The sequence below is a fragment of the Stylophora pistillata genome, chromosome 7, assembly GCF_964205215.1.
Source record: "Stylophora pistillata chromosome 7, jaStyPist1.2, whole genome shotgun sequence".
NCBI lineage: Eukaryota > Metazoa > Cnidaria > Anthozoa > Scleractinia > Pocilloporidae > Stylophora > Stylophora pistillata.
The window spans coordinates 8816501-8837695 of NC_142525.1; the positions used below are offsets into that span (position 1 = coordinate 8816501).

Here is a 21195-nt window from a genome sequence, read left to right on the forward strand (position 1 = left end):
ATTATATTGTTGTGTGAGTCAACTTAATCACTGTCCGGATGACTAATTTGGTGAAGCAGATATCGCCGGCCTTCGATTATGTAAGACCACTTTCATAAATGGCTGCCGGATTAATATTCTTTTGTTTAAATTTAAATTAGCCTTTCTGGCCTCGTTCTCCAGTACAAAATTCAAAAGAATACATTATCTCAAGCGAGGCCAGAAAGGCTAATTTAAATTTAAACAAAAGAATATTAAACCGGCAGCCATTTTTGAAAGTGGTCACACGCATTAATATGGATGTATCATGGATATATCAGCGCTAAGTGCTTTTGCCAACTGCAACTTTTCAGCGTGAAGATTTGAAACCCAGGATCCAAACCCAATAGTTATACACAAGGTATGTTTAATGGAGAGAACATCAACCTTCTGTTTTTAATTTTGAGCTACACTCGAGTTTCATTATCGATCAGCCGTGTTTAAAACAGAGCTGAACCACGTGCATTGTTTACCAAAGCCATTTCTGATAATAGTATTGAGTTTATTTTAAACATTTCTCATATGAAGGTTTTAACAGCTTATCTTCATTACTCTATCGGAGAGGAGATTGAACTATGTAGAGATAGCTAACCCTTTTCAAAGTTAATAAAAGTCTCCCCAGAGAATGAGCAATACTCAATCCAGTGATTTCAGCGATCTTTCGTCATATTCAGTTAGAGAACGTTTCCACCGATACGAGTAAAATCAAAAGAAAACTGATCAAAGCTGTCAATAAATGCGAAGGGCAAAATCGCATGCAGAGCTCAAAGCCAGCAAAAGTGAGCGGCTGAAAGCGATCATAAATGTGACTGACCAATTTGCGATCAGAAAGACGACCAAGTTGTGCAAGCCTTCTCGTCCAAAATAGAGTAAGACAAAGCAAAAGTAAAGCAGTTCCTAACTACTGTGCGCGCTGAGTCAAAAATCTGCTCAGGAAATCAAATCGCGGTTTAATTAATTGCAGTTCAGGTCCAATGTGCTTGAAAGCTTGCTGGAACAGCTTGACTGATCGAAACAAGACTGATGATAATATAGTCGAAGCTGTGTTATATAATCACCCACGGAAAACTGGGGGACACAGAATGGCACTCAAACGTAATAGAGAAACGCTGTTTTGTCCTAACAGTCCCGAAAGAGAGATGATCTGCAATGCGTAGAGGTAATTTGAACTCAAAGAGTCGATGGATTAGAATGAATGAATGTGACTTGACTAGTTTTATTTGATTGGTTTCGCTCCAAGTATCCAAGGGCCGAGTAGTTCCGCTCTAAGTGACAAAGGTCGGGTGGTTTCACTCCAGGAAATTTCGGGACTTTGAAAACGTGACCGTTAATACAACGCCGCTTCATTAAGTTCGACTGTATTAACAAAATAATAGGATAATGATGATATCTTTTAAAGGGAACCGCCACTCTTTAAACAAATAGACTCAAAATGTTCCAAATGAACTTTTTATTACATCTGACATTGAAAAAAATTGCATCAACAAGCGACCTGATTTTTACAAAAATGTAATAATATCGCACAAAATGTAATAAAATATTCTATTAAAAGATGTAGCAATTTTTTATCCTACAAGCTGCGGTGCTATACAAAGATTTCTAGCCCAGAGGAAAGTTGCGATGATAGTTTTTCCCTCGTGTCAGATACTGCCAGTCAGGTGTTGATACGTCACTCGCCTTTCGCGCCTCTCTGCCCTGTTGCTAATTGCATAACAAAGCCTCCAAAGTAGTTTGTCAAAGTTTCTCGGTTTATGGCTGATAAAACACTAAAAAATTCGTATTGCTCGCTGACAGAGACGTTCAAAATTTCCTACAAAGAGAAAGAAAACCAAAATACGGAAAGTTACGTACTCAATGGCTTTTGTAATGGCATTTCTCGCGGCTGAGAGGAAAGATCGACAACTGGAAGATTAGCCACCGGCCGATTTTGGCTGTGTACCTGAAACAATTTCTTCAGTAGGTGAGGAACTGAGAATTTTGTAAATTGAAAGTTAAGCCCATTGTTTTCCTTTGTAATGATTCAAAGCATTTTTCTTTCTTAAGCCCTAATTTTTTCCCTTTATCTATAGAATTGACTGTTCTTGCCAGTAAAGGGCTCGAGTGTTTGTATAATAAAACAAATGGTACATGGTTGCTTGTATAGTGTAGAATTTATCTTTTCGTATTCAAATCAATATCGCACTCCCTTCGCTGCGCTCACTCGTGATCTATCGTGTTGAACATTCGATGAGAAATTCCAAATCTACACGTACCCATGTATTATTCTCTATTTACAGTTAAACTAAGTGAAGCGTACCCCTCAAGATTGAACAATGATCTGAACAATGATTTGAACCTCTGATTTGAACAATGATCCGCGCCTTTTCAAAACGGATACGGCTATCGGGTTCAATATTCAAATAATCAATCCATTATTGCATTCGTGAAACGGCTAGTGGATCCAATAATCAAATAATCAATTCATTATTGCATTCTTAAAACGACTGGCGGGTTCAATATCCAAATGATCAATTCATTAATGTAATCTTGAGTGGTACGCTTCACTTAGTTTAATTAATAACAACATTTGTAAACCACAATCAAAGCGTACATGGGGTCAGCATCGGTTTGTTTGTCATGCAGTAGATGACTGGAACGCTCTCCCAGACGGCATTAGGAACATTTCCGATTTTTCAGTTTTTAGACGTCTTGTTAAAAATATGTAGTCTCTTCTATTGATTATGCCCTTTTATCCTTTTCTTGATAACCATATTTATATTTTTTGTTATCCTTACGTTAGATTTATGCAGGGCCTCACTGAAAACCACACTTTGTGACGTGGGCTCCCTGTCAAAAGATCTTACTTACAAGATTACATTAATGAATTGATCATTTGGATATTGAACCTGCCAGTCGTTTCGAGAATGCAATAATGAATTGATTATTTGATTATTGAACCCGCTAGCCGTTTCACGAATGCAATAATGGACTTATTATTTGATAGCCGTATCCGTTTTGAAAAGGTGCGAATCATTGTTAAAATCAGAAGTCCATTTCTGATTAGATTATGCGAACACGTGATGATGAAATGGAACCATTTCATGGCGTCAGACATGGCGGGAAAGGTGAGTTGGACTGTTGTGTAGAACTTCTTGTAAATTAAATGTTATAAATGGAATGTTAACGACAGCTTTTTCGCCCATTGACATCTTGACGAACTTGTAGAAATTCTTGTGTGCATTAATGGTCGAAGAAAATAGTTTACGGGCGAAGCCATCGCAAGACTTTTATTTCGTAAATATTTGCGATCGACTGTTTTCGCAGTGTTTTTACAGTGCAGTTTGTTCATTTTCAGGATTCCTCGTCGAATAGAACAATCTTATTGGTCTAATCAGAAATGGACTTCTGATTTGAACAATGATCCGCGCCTTTTCAAAACGGATACGGCTATCGGGTTCAATATTCAAATAATCAATCCATTATTGCATTCGTGAAACGGCTAGTGGATCCAATAATCAAATAATCAATTCATTATTGCATTCTTAAAACGACTGGCGGGTTCAATATCCAAATGATCAATTCATTAATGTAATCTTGAGTGGTACGCTTCACTTAGTTTGACGGTAACGCATAATGTAATAACACCACTGAAATGTGCTACAAAGGCAGCGGCTAAAGTCAGAGTAGTAAATCAGAATTCTACTGCAAAAGTGCACATGTCAGCTGTATTCATGCAGACTGTTGATGGGAATGGAGGGTCACTTAAACATTAGGCATTACGTTCTTGAGGAAAACTGGTATGAATTTTTCTTTTGGTCTGTTAAGTTGACAAAAGTTGACAATGTAACGTCCGAAAAATGTCATGCAATAAAGTACCTTAGTCGAACCTTATGAATGATTTCCGCCTGCTTTACTTTTACTACGACCCTGCTTTTAAGAGTGTAGTAGAAAACTTGAAATCTGCGATGTTGAACTCAACCGAGAGTGATGAAGATACATGTCATTTTTAAGCTATTGCATTTTGTATTGCTACATTCTTCGTTAGAAAAGTCATTACATTTCGCGTTGAGAAGTTATTACATCCTGCTTTAAATACCCTTTTTTTTTTACACTTTGCGTGGATTATTGAATTTTGCATTGGTAAAACATTTTTCGGCGATCGTCGTTACAATTTACGTCGGCTTTACATTTCACGACGTAACTGTTATTTTCAACAGTCGATCTCAAGATTTACCGTAGATTTGTACTACACTTACACGATCTTTGACAGATTCACTCACTAGTTAATGTCCAAAATTTCGGCCTTGGATGCGAATTAAACTAAAATTTCTCTATTCGCCATTTTTTTCTTCTTTTTAAAAAAACCTTTTAAACTCCCTGCTCTTTAGATAACTGTATGGTAGAGTACTAAAAAACGAAAACAAAAAACAAAAAAACCACGCTTCACAAGCACCAAAGAAATTCGTAAGCTGTGTCAAGCTGTGTCATGTGATTTGGGTATGAAAAAATCATGAAGAGTCAGAATTAATCTTCCTTTAAAAGATCAGGGCCCAGTTGTGCAAAGGCTGATTAGCACTAACCCAGGTACAGATTTTTATCCAGGTTTCCATATTTCTCTGATCAAAAGCCGTTTTGAGATAGTTTTCCCAAATCTTTTTAGAACATTTAATCATCAAATTGTAGACAAATGGAATTAAGCTGAATTTTCTTTGAAAGCTTTCAGATCTGAAATCAAATTTCACACTAACCCTTGGTTATTTTAACCCAGCTTTGAACAATCCGGCCCAGATCTCTGCCAATGCTGTCCGTGGGCATTTAAGTGATCTTAGCCATAGAATTGGCCTTACCTTGCAGCCAATTTTTGTTAGTAGAAAACTAGAATAAGACCTTAAACCTGAGGAAGCCAAGCCATCTATAGTGATTTAGCAATACTTTTCATGCGATCTGTGTGATGCAGATTATGTCTGTTAAGTAGCCCGACAACTTTTTCAACGCGTTCCTGAACACAAGAATTAGGTAATTGATAAGCATACCACTACTGTATGCGGTAGAAGCGATCTCATACTTTTAAGGTTTGAATGCTTGGTGTTTGAAATATTTTTTATCAAGAAACTCAAACCGAAGTTAAACGTGCAAACGGACAATACGTGCGAGACTTGATGTTTAGTTTTTCAAATATTTATTGTTTTGAAACGTTTTAATCAGCACCTATTGTTATTTTAGTATTTAAACTTATCAATGTTTTTCGCTGACTTATTAATAGCCGCGTTATGTAAACATCGAAAGGTCGTCGACTAGCCTTTTTGTAGCCCTTTTAAAATGTATATTAATGCTTTTTAGAAGTATGTTATCGCAATATTTTACGGCATACTTAGCAAGTTTTAAACTATGTTTCCTGATCGCTAGTCGTTCAAATGATGCTATGGTATGCTACGCTCTTCAAGTTTGCGTGCGCGCTATAACAAAGCATAGCAAAAATATATTGATTAGAGACAATTTAAGCATGAAAAAGCAACTCCATTGTTTGCCCCTTAACAATCACGAAGGTTGTATTGTACTGGCAGAATCTTGGGCAGTGTTCCTCCCATTCCATAGCAACAACTCGTCTTTAGCGAAAGACCAAAAACGAAATGTCCATCCTAAAGCGCAAAACAATTCATAAAGGGACAAAAAAAAAACCGCGTCATAAATAACGTAACGCTGAGAGCAAAGGAAAGCTGGATTACTGACGCGGAAAAACCATTGAAAAACAAAATATTGATACGGTCGAATTGATTTGTTATTGACTGGGCGCAGTTTACACCCGAACGCCCTTCATTACCTTTGTATCCTTAGCACCAAAAGGATTGCAAATATCAAAAATTTCGAGCCTTTTCCAAGGGGCAAAACACTTCAGCGTTCAAAAAAGGTGGTGGAGTTATTGTGCGCAAAATTCAAGGATCTGGTGCTGAAAGAGATAGTACAGAGTTTGAGGAACACGCTTGCTTAATCAGCCGTTTGTACTTATCTTACAATAGGTGCATATTTTATTTATTTCTGTGACCAAGAATTGATTATAGAACGGCGGTAATCTTAGCCAAATTTATAGAACCCTTTTTCGTTTGCGCATTCCATAACGATATAATTGAGCTCTTCAGTTATTTCGTAAACGACGAGTCAGCTCATTGACATCTTTTTAAATTATGATGGCCAATTGTTTTAGTTTTTGCCTCAGGATCCTACACACACCCTGCCGACCTCAATAGACCTAAATTCTATAGTTTCTAATGTTTTTTGTCTATTCATCATTTGTTTAATGATAAATTACTTGAAAACTAAATTTGGAAATGTTCAATATGCGGAGACAATTAAAGATTACGTCAATTTGCATGTTCTTTTTGGTAGATTGTCCCAGGCCTGTAGTTGCGTAATTTATCACTGATTTCGGTCGTTCTAGCCCGCAATACTGTTGACAAAGTACTCAAAGTTAGAGCTTAACGCAAAATAAAATGATCTCTTCAACAGTACGTTATGTGACTCGTGGTTAGGCTTTGATACAAAGAGGCTCTTCAAGAAAACACAAATAGATGAAAAAGTTCACCAATTTAGTCTTAATTAGCTGGCGTAGTCTCCCTCTTCTACCTTTTATCTCACGTTAGAAACGCAGATAAATTGATAGATGACGCCGGAGTGTTTCGAGAGATATCGAGTTCGATAGACTACTAAGAACAGTATCAATTGTTCATTAATGAGGTTGCAAGAGCAACCTTGGGTTTTACTAAACCCTTTGTATTCAGGACATCTATTTTGCATAAATATCTTGAATAAACTTCAGCGTGGCGTGGCGAAGGTGTTAAACTTGAAAAATGGCAAAGAAAACGGGGCTAGCGATAGTTTGGTTTAATTATCTGTGATAAGACGCTGTTCTTGGAGGTAAGATTCTGTGATATTTGAACGAGTTTAAACATCTGTCAATCAGACCTTTGGGTCAAAACTCAGCTTGTCTCGTTGGTACACAATTCCACTATTAAATAATCCTTTTGGAAAGATTTCCGTATAAGCCCGTTCCAATCAGAACAAAGCCGAAGTCCCAAAGGTAATCTGTTGTTTTGCTTCTGTTTCTTTAATCCAAGAATTGCAGGCATAATGAAGTATGGGGTTACACGGAAATCTTGCCGAACATTTAAAAGGAGTAAATGTTTGCTGTCTGAATACTTGATTCAATAGGCGTCTCTACATTTCAAAGGACCATCCATGTATGACCATTCATGTATGTGCCGATCGCGCGAATAGGTGGCATAGTATTTATAGCTGGGCAAAAAGAACTCCAGACAATTTCTAAGATTAAATTTAGCTGACAATCGTATTGGCATTAACTCATTCGCAATTCGTAAATATTGAATATGTGATGGTTAATGGGTACCCTTGGCGTCAGACGCGGTGTTTGTATTAATAAAGCAATACCATATCTAGCCAAATCAAACTGAACAGTCACTCTGTAAAAGGTACAACATCAGATCGTTAATTTCAGTGTTTACTATGTTTTATTTTATCTTTTAGTTACAAAATCGATTTTCGTCTTGCCTATATGCAAAAGGAGTTTTTTCGAGCTAAGGTAAACAAATGGCGTGGAATGGCTTTGATTTTAAAATGACTTTTAAAACAAAAGGTCGTACATGCAGATTTATTTCTGCAGGAAAAAATCTAGTCTCCCTTACAGCCCTTTCCGGCGTCGTCACGCAAGCGAAAACTCCCCCACCAATTGCTGCTCCTATTCGAACGACATTCCTTTCCGGAAATTGGCCAATCAGTACTTACTTACCATATTCTGGAAAGCGTTCGCGCCTCAATAATCAAACCAATCACAGAGTTCGTATTACCCGACCGTTGAAACTGACAAAATGAAGACGCTTTCGACTTAGTGCGAGATAGTTTTGGTATTGAGAGCTTGAATTCGCATCAGAGAGAAGCCATAACAGTAATTATAGAAGAGAGAAGAGATGTTTTTATAAATTTTCCCATTGGATTTGGGAAAAAAAAACAGTGATCGTTATATGATATTTTCTTCGGAGTTTCGATGCCATCAAATTCTATCTTTGGAAACTAACGCTAACGCGCTTCCTGTGAATTCGCGGGAATAAATATATTGCGTGTTTCTTGGTTGTTTGTCAGACAATAACTTTATTTTGATTGGATAACACATTACAATGGGAAAGGAATATTGTTCGAATGTGAGCTACCGTTGGTGGGGGTTTTCGCTTGCGTGACGACGCCGGAAAGGGCTGTAAGGGAGACTAAAAAGAATCCGAGCGTAAAAAAGTCGCTGTCCTGTTGAGATGCTTAATGCTCCATCGCGCTTCAAAAGGCCGTTCTGCTCTGTGACAGTTAGTAGTAACGACACATTTGTGATAATCTTCGATTTTGTAACAGCGTTTACAGCATTTTGTAATATTTAGCGCGTTTTGAAATAGATATTGCAGTATTTTGTATTAAGGGCGAGCTACGCACTTTGTAACAAGAGGTGCGGCATTATGCTAGAGTCGTCGACCTTGACACAAATTATTATTAGAACAATTTTGTCACAAAGCATACAAAACAAATAGGGAAATAATGGCATTATTGAAATAGTGACGATATGTGACTCATAATCCTCCTTATCTGGGCATAGCCAGACTATAGGGCTGTAACTTTGATAAATGGCGTTATTGATAAATGTTATTTGATAAATGGCATTATTGAGATGGTGACGATATGTGACTCATAAGCCTCCTTATCTGGGCATAGCCAGACTATAGGGCTGTAACTTTGATAAATGGCGTTATTGATAAATGTTATTTGATAAATGGCATTATTGAGATGGTGACGATATGTGACTCATAAGCCTCCTTATCTGGGCATAGCCAGACTATAGGGCTGTAACTTTGATAAATGGCGTTATTGGTGTTACTTGAAAAAAAAGTTTAACTTCATGCACTTCCACTGAAGTGGACATCTCAAGTGGTCGGTTCTATGATTATTTTGATCACTTCGGTGAATGATGGATCGTGTTGAGTTAATTTTGTATGATTAGCAGCATTAACTGTCCGATTAAAGGTGTCCGATCACAACAGTACAGAATAATTAGTGAAAAATAAATCAGCTAATGCACCGATCACATTTGAGGAGTTGTAGTGGTTAAGATTGATAAATCAATCTGATTTATCTTGCATATATATTCATTTGGGTCTCCTTTTCCTTCGCATAATACTTTAAGTTCCCTCTGAAAGGCCTTGCATAAACGTGATTGCCTTTCGTTTCAAAGTCCTTTGGCGGCGAAATGAGTTAAACATGGCTCGACAACGTAGTTTTAATCGACGCAAAGAAGACTTTTTACTTTGGACCATTGGTGAATTGCTGTTGAAAGGTAAAGCTTTTGTTTTATTTCGAGCGGTTTTTTTTTTACCAATTGAGTGGAAGAAATGTTGTTTTCCTCTGTCGCCTTAATGTGTCTTGCGTCTTAATGAATCAAATTTTATAATTTATAATTTCCTTTAAGTTTTGTTTTTTGTCAGTACTTTATTTTCTTAAGATGATAACCATGTTCTTGAGCTGGGTCAATCATTGATAGTCCACTTTACAGTTGCGTAGTTAGTTGCAAATAATAATAGTGATAATGATGATTATAATAATAACAGTTTATTAGCACTTCTGGAAGTTAAAAACTGAATAAACGGTGCAATTTACAAACTTAAGATACCAATAATTGAATTTATTTACAACGAGTATCATGATAATAATTGAAATCACAAGCACCTAAAAGTGAAAAAGTCATTTGGTCCCTCTGTCCGTCACGTTGTTGTAGTGGTTTTAGTATTTCGTGATTTTAACTGATATGAGATAGATCTTGTCATAACTTGCGGAGCTAATTACAAGAAGGATATAAGGTGGCTCTCATTCCTCATCTCCGTCCGCTGTCAACTTTTTACATATGAATGTCCTGCGTTCTACTAACAATGTCAAATTTGCTTGAGCAAGGTTGACTTTCTTATGATATAAACGTTGCAGCGTTTCAAATGAAGATGAGTTAAACCGGAAAAACTATTAAGTAATGATAAAATCATTTTCAGATAAATGGCAAAAGGTTCATAACTCTTAGTTTCAAAAGCTGAGGGAGAAGAAGATGGAGAGTAGGAAGTCTTCTTGTTCGCAGTGCCCGCTGGCAAGATGAAGCGATTCCTGTGTTCTGATTGGCTACCCAGGCGGGCAAGATGGGCCCATCTTGCCCACTTGGGATTGTCCGCATTAATCCAGCGCATGAAAAAAATAGAATTAGAACTACATTCATTACTCTTGAAGAATAAATCCTTAATGAGCCAAGGTTGTTTGGTAAATATGGCTAGATATTAGCCTGTTTTTTTTTTTTTTGCATTTTCATGGAACTCGACTTCGTCTCGGTCTATAAATGCAAAAAAGAAGTCGGCCGATATCCAGCCACCTTGACCTCACGCTTGGTTAATAACGCATTTATAGAACACTCAAACTCCGTAGCCAAAGAAGAGGAAGTAAAACATAGTTCCGTTCTTCATTCGAAAACAAAAACGGTTCTAAAAAATTATGTTTTCGTTGTATTTGTATTTTTTTCTTTTAGTCAGGATTCATTTCATAGACGGTCGATTGAATTTTTAACTTTCCTCTCTAAAAGCCATATGGTAAAAGTAGCATTTGAAAAGTAGTTTATCCGTAAACGAATAGAACGTAAACCTTCCTGGACATTTTCAGCCCTTTTCCTTGATTGTTTGACAATCATTTTCTAATTAGCTTTTAAATTTAGCGCCAGTGTCTCAACAAAAGTCCAGGATATGTCGCTGAATTCTGGGTGACAATCTTTATAAGTAATAAAGATTGTCGGTGGAAAATGTCGTTTGAGATCAGGAGAGTGAAGAAAAATCTTGCCGTCTGGAGAATCATATGCCATCTTCATGGCACATAAAACCTTCAGTGGCATTCAGTTATTCATCTCTCCAAGAATTCAAAATTCATCTCGGTTTTTGTTTTTTGTTTGTTCTTTCTCCCAGAGGATGAAAAACTTCGTCAATACGGCTACACGGGTGACAAAGTCTGTGATTTTGTCACGAAAAGTTCAACTCATTGAACTGCTCGCGACTTTTTCAGCGATGTAGTAGCTGTCGCCATCGCAGCAGTTGCGCGAGGGTGGCTACACGGCTGATTTGCACTGCGCGTTGGCGACGCGACAATTTTAGAAAAAATTGCATCACCATCGCAAGCAAAAAATCGCTCTAGTTGCTGCGGCTTAACATGGTGAGATGTGGAACCGGGCTGCCGGTCAGTTTCACGGAATGAGTTTAATTCAAACAAGTTTCATTCGTGACCGTTCACACTGATTCAAATTTCATTTGGTTTCACCACTCTTTGACAGTCTCTCAGTTGCGTCATCCTGTGTCTTGACCAACCCTCCCTGAGTAGCAAGTGACCTTGAACGAAAAGTAACTCCCTCCTCCTCCCCAGGGTAAGATTTGACATAAACGCGCCCTCGCCAAATATTCAAATTTCGCGCTTGTGCAGTAATCGGCTATGTTCGAATTAACCTCGTAAATTTCGCTATTGTAATGGTAGCGAGTTTGAATTTCCCTCGTGAATTAATAAGTCATTGTTTGGCTCTAAAGCTATTCTTTCAAAATATCCTTTTATGGCCATATTTGAGACACTAAACAAAGGGTATTGTCTTTGAATTTGATCAGCTTTTCTTGATACGGGGAATCGATATTTTTTGTAGTGAAATTCTGATGTTAGCGAGGAGGGTATGGTTTACAAAGAGAGGTGCGGTTCACTTAAAAAAAGTTTTGTCTCTACTACAATGAACAGCGAACAACGACAGAAAAAGTTAGCTTGTAATTTAACCGTAGAAATCTTAGATCTTTAGGGAACGTAATTGGTGTCTTGTTTGTTTGCTATTGTTAGTTGGAGTGTCTGAAAATATGGGAAGTCATCGATATGAGAAACTCTACACCAGTGAAGCTGAGCAACCAAGAGAGTCGTTTTCGTCTCTCCTCTTCTTTCATCAGATGAGTGATGTTTTCAAGACAGGCAGTGAGCGAACTTTAGACGAGAAGGACTTTTTACCTCTTTCTGAAGAACACACCTCTTTGTCAAACACCAAAAAGCTTCAAAAGAAATGGAACGATGAAATTGCGAAGAGCCAAGAAAGTGGTAGAAGACCGAAACTTTGGAAAAGCGTTTTAAAAACTATTTCTGCCCGTGAAGTGGCGATCATTATTTTTGCCGAGGCGTTAAATTTTCTGGACCGTATGATTCAACCTCTACTTCTTGCATATCTGGTCTCAGCATTGAGCTCAGATGATCGCCACCACACTCTTATTACGTACGGAGTTGCTGTAGCTATGGGCGTTAGTCCTTTGATTGGTGCCTTTGGTTTCCATCATCGAGCATATTGCAGCGAACTGTTCGGAATAAAAGTCAGCAGCGCTCTAAAAGGTCTTGTTTACATCAAGGTAGGCACTTGACGGGAGTCATTTCTCGATGCACGTGTTTTCTTAAGTGATGAAAAGTAACAATAGTGTAATTAAACCAGATGTGGAAATCTATATGTCATATGAATCACGCGCTCGTACTTCAAGGATGTATGATAGAATAACCACCACCTGTAACAGGCAGATAGGTAGAGAGTGGTAGCCGCGACAAGTAAGCGTGGAGTTAGAAGAAGGAATTACAACCCTTGTACTCTCTTAGGGCTGAAAAATACAGTTTAAGGTAAATTCTTCCCAGCTTTGATTGTAGAAAGCTTTCTTCTTCTTGATAATCATAGATACTAATCTAATTGCTGGCTCGTAATTCCTTAAATTTCAGACTCTCCTTCTTAGCAAGGATACCTTGGTAAACGTTTCAAGTGGTCGGGTGATCGACTTAATATCAAACGATGTTCAGAGGATGGTGGAGGCAGCCTTTTGGTTTTTTCCCTTGACGTATGTGTGGCTGGATATCTTCTTGGCTTCATTTATCCTTGTGTTCTTTATTGGTTGGCAGGCTGTCATGGGACTGATTTTTTTATGTGTTCTTGTGCCATATTACGCCGAACTTTCCAGTATGAACGCTTTAATGTGCCAGAGAGCCGCAGCAGAGACTGATCAGAGACTTTCCTTGATAACTGAAGTGGTTTCTGGGATCCGTGCTATCAAGGCGTATGCGTGGGAAAGTGGTTATCGCGAGAAAATACGTACCAAAAGGAGGTAAGGGAAATGATTTTCGATAAAATCATAAATAAAATTGCTTGAGACTTTCTAAGTTCCAACGACATTCTAAATATAGATATTCACTACGGCTGGAGTGAAAAAAATCTGAGTTTTGGAAATTTTCTTCAGCACATCTTTGACCTACACTGGACGCCAAAAGTATATCACTGAGGGTTGATCGTCAACACTGACCAACTTTCAATCCTCGATGCATCACATTTTTAACAACATTACAACAACCCTCTTCGGCCACCAACCATCGAAAATCCCCCTTTTCTTAATTTGTGGCCCTCGCGGTCGAAACGTTCGAAAATAGTTATGACGCTAGATTAGGCAAGGTTTCTTTGACTCAACCGCTGGGCGTTTCTTTTCTCGACAAACATCTTTAGTGACGTTCCTGTATCAGCTCATTCCGATCAGATATCGTTTACCAATCAAAAACTTCGAGTCCGGCTGGTATATTGAAAGATTCATTTTCCTTTATATCCGTCAATCATTTGTACCAACAGGGAGCATACTTATACGTTTTACTCTACAGAAAAGAAATCGGCATCATCCGTAGGAACACTTCAGTCCTGTCCTGTATTGCTACGCTGGAGTACACTTCTGCACCAATAGCGACCCTGCTGTCTGTCATCTTTTTGATGCTAACTGGTCAGCCCCTCACGCCCAGCAGTGTCTTCCTGATCCTTTCTTACGTTAACATCCTCAAGCGTAGCGTCTGCTCTGAGTTAGCCCAGGGTTTCTTGAAAACATATGAAGCGTACGTCTCCCTCAGTAGGATAGAAGACTACCTTCTTTTAGAGAACCTGCCTTTGACTGCTTCTTACCGGTTGACCGAGAAGAAAGGGTATGCAGAAGGAAGCCCAGAAATTCTAGAGAACCCGCAGAATAATTTAGTGGATTTTACAGAAGCCACGTATGATGAAAATATTAATTACCAAAATGACCGTGAAACACAGGAAAATTTGCATGTGTCGAGTTTAACGCATAAACAAACGAAAAGGAAGGACTTATTCATCTTACAAGATGTGGAGTTCGACACTGTCTCAAAGAGTTTCACAGCGGTCACTGGACCAATTGGCTGCGGAAAATCTACCCTTCTCTCGGCAATTGCTGGCGAGTTGTCAAATGTGAGTGGAACAATTTCATTTAGTGGAACGTTTGTTTATGTACCCCAGACAGCTTGGGTTTTCTCTGGAACTGTTCGTGAAAACATTCTCTTCGGCCAGTCATACGATGAAATCAGGTACGCAAGGACAACTAAAGTTTGCGCCCTGGCTGAAGACATTCGGAAGTTTCCAAACGGGGATCAAACATATGTTGGTGAGCGCGGTGTCACCCTAAGTGGAGGTCAGCGTGCAAGAATTAGTTTGGCACGGGCAGTATACTTAGATGTAGATTTGTATTTGTTAGACGATCCGCTAAGTTCAGTGGATTTGAAAGTCAGCCAACATATCATGAAAAATTGCATCAAGGGACTGCTAGGCAACAAAACGCGATTGATAGCTGCTCATCAAGAGGAACACTTGAGAGAAGCCGACCAAGTGATTGCCCTGTGCCGAGGTCGAGTTCTCGGAAAGGGAAAGTTTTCGGAGCTTCAAGAAAGATGTATTGTAAACGGCAGCAATGGAACTGTGTTTCACAAGGTTCCGAAAGAAATGAAGTCAATGAGCGGTAACATGGAAAATATTACAAAAGGAGATGATGGAGTGGCACAACCAGCCGGCGAGGGAAAGAACTTAGATATTTCTGAAGAGGATCGAAACAGTGGAAATGTTTCATGCAACCTATACTGGAACTACTTTAGAAGCGGGATTAGTACCTTATCGATTATTGCAACGATTTGTTTCTTTATCATTGCCCAAGGTAAGCCAGTTCAGTCAGTTTTGTCCTCCAGAGAGGCAAGTTTATGTTTATTAAAGAGTGCAGCTTTACACCTATTTATCCTTTAGGGCAAAACATGTATTGTGATTCCGTGAGTATTGATCGATACTTGATTTCTCAGAATATTTCTTTACGTCAATGCAGTGTGTACTGCATGAAAATTATTTGCGTTGGCTTTCACTGATTCTCCCCTATTTAACTTCCTGCGATGAAAGTACTTGAAATGAAATCAAATGAGATTTGTTGAGTTATTGAATCACTATTTTCTTTTCAGGAATTCTTGAGGCTCCTAATGTGTGGCTAGCGTTTTTGGTGAAGAAACCACCAGAAGAGCAGAGACACCAAGGCACACTTATCATTTATGGTTGCTTAATTTGTGCATCAGTCATTTTTGTCTACATAAGAGCAGCTGTGTTCTTGTTGGTGAGCTTGAGATGTTCTGAAAGACTGCATGACAAAATGGTGGTAGCTGTTCTTCAAGCACCTGTGTTGTTCTTTGACTCGAATCCCGAGGGTAGAGTTCTCAACAGATTCTCCATGGACATTGGTTGCATAGACGAAATACTGCCTCCAAAGTTTCTTCTCTCAATACAACTATCGTTGCTTCTTTTGACCACATTCATCTTACCAACTGTCGTAAATCCCTGGCTTCTGATTGTCTTTCTCCCGGTTGTTATCCTGGTCGGTTTTATCACGAAATACTACCTAAAGACGTCCAGAGAACTGAAAAGACTAGAGGTAGCATGTCGTAGTCCAGTCCTGTCTCATTTAGCGGAAACTATGAATGGTCTGGATACTATTCGAACAAGAAGGAGGCAGAGAGCTTTCGAGGATAAGTTTTACAGGTACATGCTTAATATTTTTCCGTTACATGTTTTAGATTAACATCTTTCAGATATACATGTAAATCTTGTCCAGCAATGCAATAATATCGTGCCCAAGTTTGGGGTAGGATCCGCGTGCGGCGACGTTTCCCATCAAAAGGAAAAAAAAAACAAATGAACAAAGACAAACATTTAATAAAAGTAGGATAAACAGAAAAACAAACCGAAAAAAATTGATAACTAAAAGAGACAAAAACCAGAGGCCGATAATTCCACCTGCAAAAATGACGCTTCGTGGGTGCAGATAAGCAAAATTACCTCAATTAGTCGATTCAAATTATTAATAAGATAAATTGTACTCCGGTAAAGTTTGATTTTTTTTGTTTTGCTTCTACTTTTCGTTTTTGTTTTCTAGAGCTTCTCCAAATTCATATTCTGCGCACATCATCTCAAAGGTCTTTTGAATCAACATTGTCAAGCTGAATAGGATTATTGGACACACTAAAATTTGATTCACACACGAAAAAGTCGATTTGCACAGAACTGTGTGTACATTAGGGACAGGGCGATATTGTCATTATTATCATTATTTTCATCACTTTAATTTTTATCATAATTAACGCATTCATAAGTATGACTAGAATCTAACTTATAAGCCATTGAAATGGTTTGCTGCTAGGGGTTAACTTCATTACAATTATTGTTTTTCTCCAAAGACATCAAGACCTCCACAATCAGGGAAATGTCATGCTTAAACAAGGTGCGAGGTGGCTTGCTGTTCGCCTGAATCTTCTGTCCTGCCTATTGGTGATTGCAGTTGCTATAGCGTCAATATTGATGTCACAGGACGCTGGTGAGTAAAAATTGATCCTTTTTGTCTGGCATGAACTAGGCATCAAACTGGGCTCACGTTCTATAATTATCTTCAATCACGACGCTCCACATTGTATAGACGGCCTTCTTTAATAAAAGTTTTGAAGAAAAATTGATAATATCTCCCGGATAACTAGCTAGTTAAATGTTTGCCTTTGATATGAGAAAATGAGAGGCGTAAACTGAAAAACGACGAGAGAACAACAAAAATAGCTACAACTGCAAAAACTGCAAAAACAGCAACAACAGCCGCAACAACAACAACAACAACAACAAAGGTATCCAGATTTGATCTAAAGGTGCACCTTAGCACCTCACAGGCTAATCTCGTTTTATTAGCTTATGGACGCAGGCGGCTGGCAGTCATAATGAACATATAATGATAGTTAATCCATGTCTCAGATCTTTACTGCAATTATTCTTCAAACTCGCACATAATTTTGATTGCTGAATGTATTAAATTCAATCCAAATGAAAATTGCAAGAAGTTGTATGGAGACAGGTCCATTATCAAAACAGTTGTGTTTGGGTCAAGAGGCTTTGCGAGTACAGATATAGGTTTTCTTGATCTAATAGTGATAATATTAAAAATCCTCCCTATTTGGTGAGATAACTTCGGACAGCTAATAGCAATTTTTCGCAAGAACGACACAATATGACGCCCGGTGGCTTAAGTCAGTTGTCCTCATAATACTCTGGGTTTTTAACTAAAGTAGTTTCTTTTTGGCCCGATTTTCCTCTCCATTTTTGGAAATGTTCTGCAAAATAAGATTCTTAGCTATAAATCTCAAAGCTCTTCAGTCATTTCACGCTATTATGCATAGTATAACACCACTAACTAAAAGCTTTAAGAAGGGAAAGCTTATCCCTTCATAAGGATGAAAATGTACTAGTTTGAGAATCAATTTCAAAATAGAAAGGTGTTTTTTTCTGGGGAGATTCATAAGTCGTTTCTTTTTGGCCTCTTAGCTTTTGCAGGTCTATCACTGGCTTACATCATCCAGGCTGTTGTCTTAACTCAAATTACCGTCAGAGAATTAGCAGATGTGGAGACTTTTATGACGTCAGTCGAACAAATCATGGCATATACCAAGCTAGATCCTGAACCTGGGTACAAACAGGAACAACTTCCACCGGCGCAGTGGCCAAACGAAGGAAACATCACGCTCCAAGACTTTTCACTGACTTACTATCCTGGAGGTCCTCAAGTACTGAAGGGCATCAATGTGTCTATCAAAGGAGGTTCAAAGATCGGTGTAGCGGGTCGTACAGGAGCTGGGAAATCATCAATTGTAGCAGGCCTTATGCGCATGCCTGACCCAGACGGACAAGTGATCGTTGATGGCATTGCATTGAGAGATCTCAACATACAAGCAGCTCGAAGATTCATATCTGTCCTTGGCCAAAGCCCCGTCATCTTTGGTGGCCCTTTGCGGAAAAATCTTGATTTCGAAGAGCAATTCGAAGATGCTGATCTGTGGCGTGTGCTAGAGGATGTCCAGCTGAGAGACTTCGTAGAGAAACTCGATGGACAGCTAAATTATGAGTTGTTAGAACAAGGGTCAAATATTAGTGTCGGAGAACGGCAACTGATTTGTTTGGCCCGCGTACTGCTGCAACAAAATCAGATCGTCATCTTGGACGAGCCTACTGCGAACGTGGATCCAGATACAGAACAAACCATCTGGCAGGTAGTGCGCAAGATGCTGAAGAATTCCACAGTCATCATTATTGCACATCGTCTGCACACTATCCAGGACTGTGACAAGATTCTTGTTTTCCACAATGGTGATGTCTCCGAATATGACAGTTTGGATGAGGCCAGCGAGCACCTTATATGAAATTTACCAATATTTGAACAATAGCCTCTATTTGGCACATAAACATGCACGACTATTTGGCCTTGGATATTATCTGCTCCTAGATGCGAACAGCCTTCCTAGAGCTTCGCTCTTGTAAAACTGTTGGTATCTCGTAATAAATAATGCCAAGGACAAATAAACGAGCATATTTTCGTGCAGAATGGAGGCTATCGTATTTATTATTATTATTATTAATAAAACAGAAATATTTTTCTCAGCGATATTCTCTCGACAACAGAAAAATTGTTCAGAAAGACGAAAACACCACGGGCCTTTCGTGCGACTGAACAATCGAAAACTTTTTAGATACAACTTTCGAGTTAAACGAGCTATCAATACTTCTTTTGATACTTATTTCTTTCCCCATATTTAATAGAATCGCATAATTGAAGAAACTCTCGCGTTCTGACTGGTTAACGATAAGAGGTATTTAGCGCGGAATATGAGTTGAAAACGAGGCTCAGTGATATTGTCTCGCATCACTTGTTTCGCGTTCAGGATAAAAACCAACAATATAATTGCCGTTTTCTCTTTTTCCTATTTTTTTCCCGTTAGTTATGCGACTCAAGGAAAATTAATTACCTGACTCGTGAACTCCCTCTAGAGGTAATAAATTTTTCTGTATAATTTAATAAGTAATCTGCGAGTCTTAGTTTCGGCCCCTTGGGGGACTCCTTGTAAAAGCCTTCTGGTTTCTGCCAGCCTCCCAGCTAATGTGATTTAAAATGTATCATTTATTTCGATCCGTATCATACAACTTAATATTTTCCCTCTATACATTCTTTTTTAGCTTATGTACTAGTTTTGTACAGTATTGTTAATTCTCCGACTTATTATCTTCTTGCTCCCGTAATTTTAGGAGTCAAGTCACGCTTTACGTGCAATAATCAATTAATGCTACTTGCATGCTACTTGCATGCGTAGCAAAACGGGTCTCAATCGACTCACGAGAAATCTTTTTACGATGGCTGATTCACATTATTAACTCGGGTGGTAAAACCAGATTATCCTGTAATACCCCCACCGACACAGCACCACAGTTTCTCAAGAAATTTGCTTCCTTTCTTCATTAATGAAAGGGTCTTTTTTCTAAACTTAAACATAAATGATTTCGTGTTCATCCCTGCATGATTCCGAAAAAGTTAACAATAAAAAGAAAACTATCTCGCTTAAAACGAAACCTATGCATAAATGCCACAGTTATTATACGATCACTAGTTCTCAAGAGACTACTTATAATGAAAAACGCACTCCAACGATCTAAACAAATTGAAACCAAATGAGGAGTCCTTAGTCGTCTTGAACAAGCAAAGTGTAATATTCTATCCAGGGTATTGTTATTAAAGACATGATAATAAGGTCTGGAGAATCGCTCTGGTCTGGGACAAGCCCAAGAGCAGACGAAGATAGGAGCTGAGAGGATAAATCCCGACTTACTGGATTGGGAGGGAGGGGGGGTTGCCAAGCTCTGCAGTTTTGCGGCCTCGAGTAGAGTGATGGAAAGGAGCACTTGTAACCTCTATTCTAGTCACATATGCATAATCCCTAGGGTATTAATCACCGATGCAAATCGAGCTTGCGTAGTAGCCCCATTTTCTGATAGACGGCCACGCTAGGTCACAGTAACGAGTGCTCCAAAAAGCCCCAGAGATATAGTACCTAAGAGCCCCGCCGGCATTCCATTTAACAGGACCGTCCTGGATTTGTCCTTGAATATGGTTGGGTAACAAAAATTGATGATAACGATGCAAAATATTTTTCCTAGCTTGCGTAGGTAAAGTTATGTGTTCATCTTGAGGCATCTAGTAGCGAGGCTGCAAGAGGATTTGGACCCAGAAGTGGGTCCCTTGCTCATTTTCGTAGCTTTCACGCCAATTTTTGTTTTTTGTTTGTACTTTTGATTTTCTTTCGTTTGCTTGTTTATTTATTAATTGTTGTTCATCTTGCGCTCACTAAAACACTAACGACGCAGGCTAGTAACTCAAATTTTAACATCTAAACTTTATCTTGTTCATCGGTCATTTTGATTGGTCCAACGTACATTTCAGTGCCATATTCGTCTTGGATACTCCACTTTCCCCTAATTTACAGCAAGATTTTCCGCCTTTCCTTTTCAATTTATTAAGAAGGCCAAGAAGTGTTGTTGCAAAAAAACTTATGTAAATATTAAGAGAACTTAAGTTCGAGTTCTGCATCTTTCTATCGCAATCTGAAAAACACGTGGTATGCTCAATAAGAAAATTTGAAAGTTCAAGACTTTCATAGAAGGTCTCAATAGAGTGATAGCTTTTACGGCCAACGATAAACATCTTGGCCATTTTATCGCTAACGGTTAATTCAAAATGACACATCGTAGAAGAAAAGAAAATTTACTGTTAACTTTTTTAAGACTGACAGTCGGAAATTTTTTAATTATCACAAATAATGGCTCATGGGACACTTTCTTATTCATACCAAACGAATGCAGAAAGGGATCAATAGCGTACCACGCAATAATATTACCCCATTTCTTATTTTTTTTTACAA

At 38.5% G+C, this 21195-nt stretch overlaps 2 protein-coding genes and 1 long non-coding RNA gene across 5 annotated transcripts in view; 2 read left to right on the top strand and 1 right to left on the bottom strand.

Annotated features, from left to right (window-relative positions):
• Positions 1–264: 264 nt before the first annotated feature.
• LOC111337393 (ATP-binding cassette sub-family C member 4-like) lies at positions 265–19849 on the top strand. Of its 3 annotated transcripts, none has more exons than XM_088729045.1 (7): positions 265–379; positions 11935–12485; positions 12841–13220; positions 13762–15092; positions 15385–15955; positions 16651–16787; positions 17777–19849. In XM_088729045.1, exons 2-7 carry the CDS (start codon positions 11952–11954, stop codon positions 18646–18648), a joined length of 3825 nt encoding a protein of 1274 aa, XP_088585171.1. In that variant the 5' UTR covers positions 265–379; positions 11935–11951; the 3' UTR covers positions 18649–19849. The 3 variants fall into 3 exon arrangements, with proteins under 3 accessions (XP_088585171.1, XP_088585170.1, XP_088585169.1); XM_088729044.1 differs by lacking the exon at positions 265–379 and adding an exon at positions 1822–1978; XM_088729043.1 differs by lacking the exon at positions 265–379 and adding an exon at positions 6799–6909.
• On the bottom strand, positions 1454–4883 carry LOC148726509 (uncharacterized). The gene is made up of 2 exons (XR_015990163.1): positions 4746–4883; positions 1454–1828 (listed from the first exon to the last, which is right to left on the bottom strand). It is a non-coding gene; the product is annotated as an uncharacterized LOC148726509 (long non-coding RNA).
• LOC111337566 (ATP-binding cassette sub-family C member 4) overlaps positions 6841–21195 on the top strand; it is a 43560-nt gene continuing 29205 nt past the window's right edge. Inside the window, exon 1 of the mRNA XM_088729046.1 lies at positions 6841–6909. The gene's annotated coding sequence lies outside the window, so the exon portion shown is untranslated. The remainder of the gene's footprint in view (positions 6910–21195) is intronic.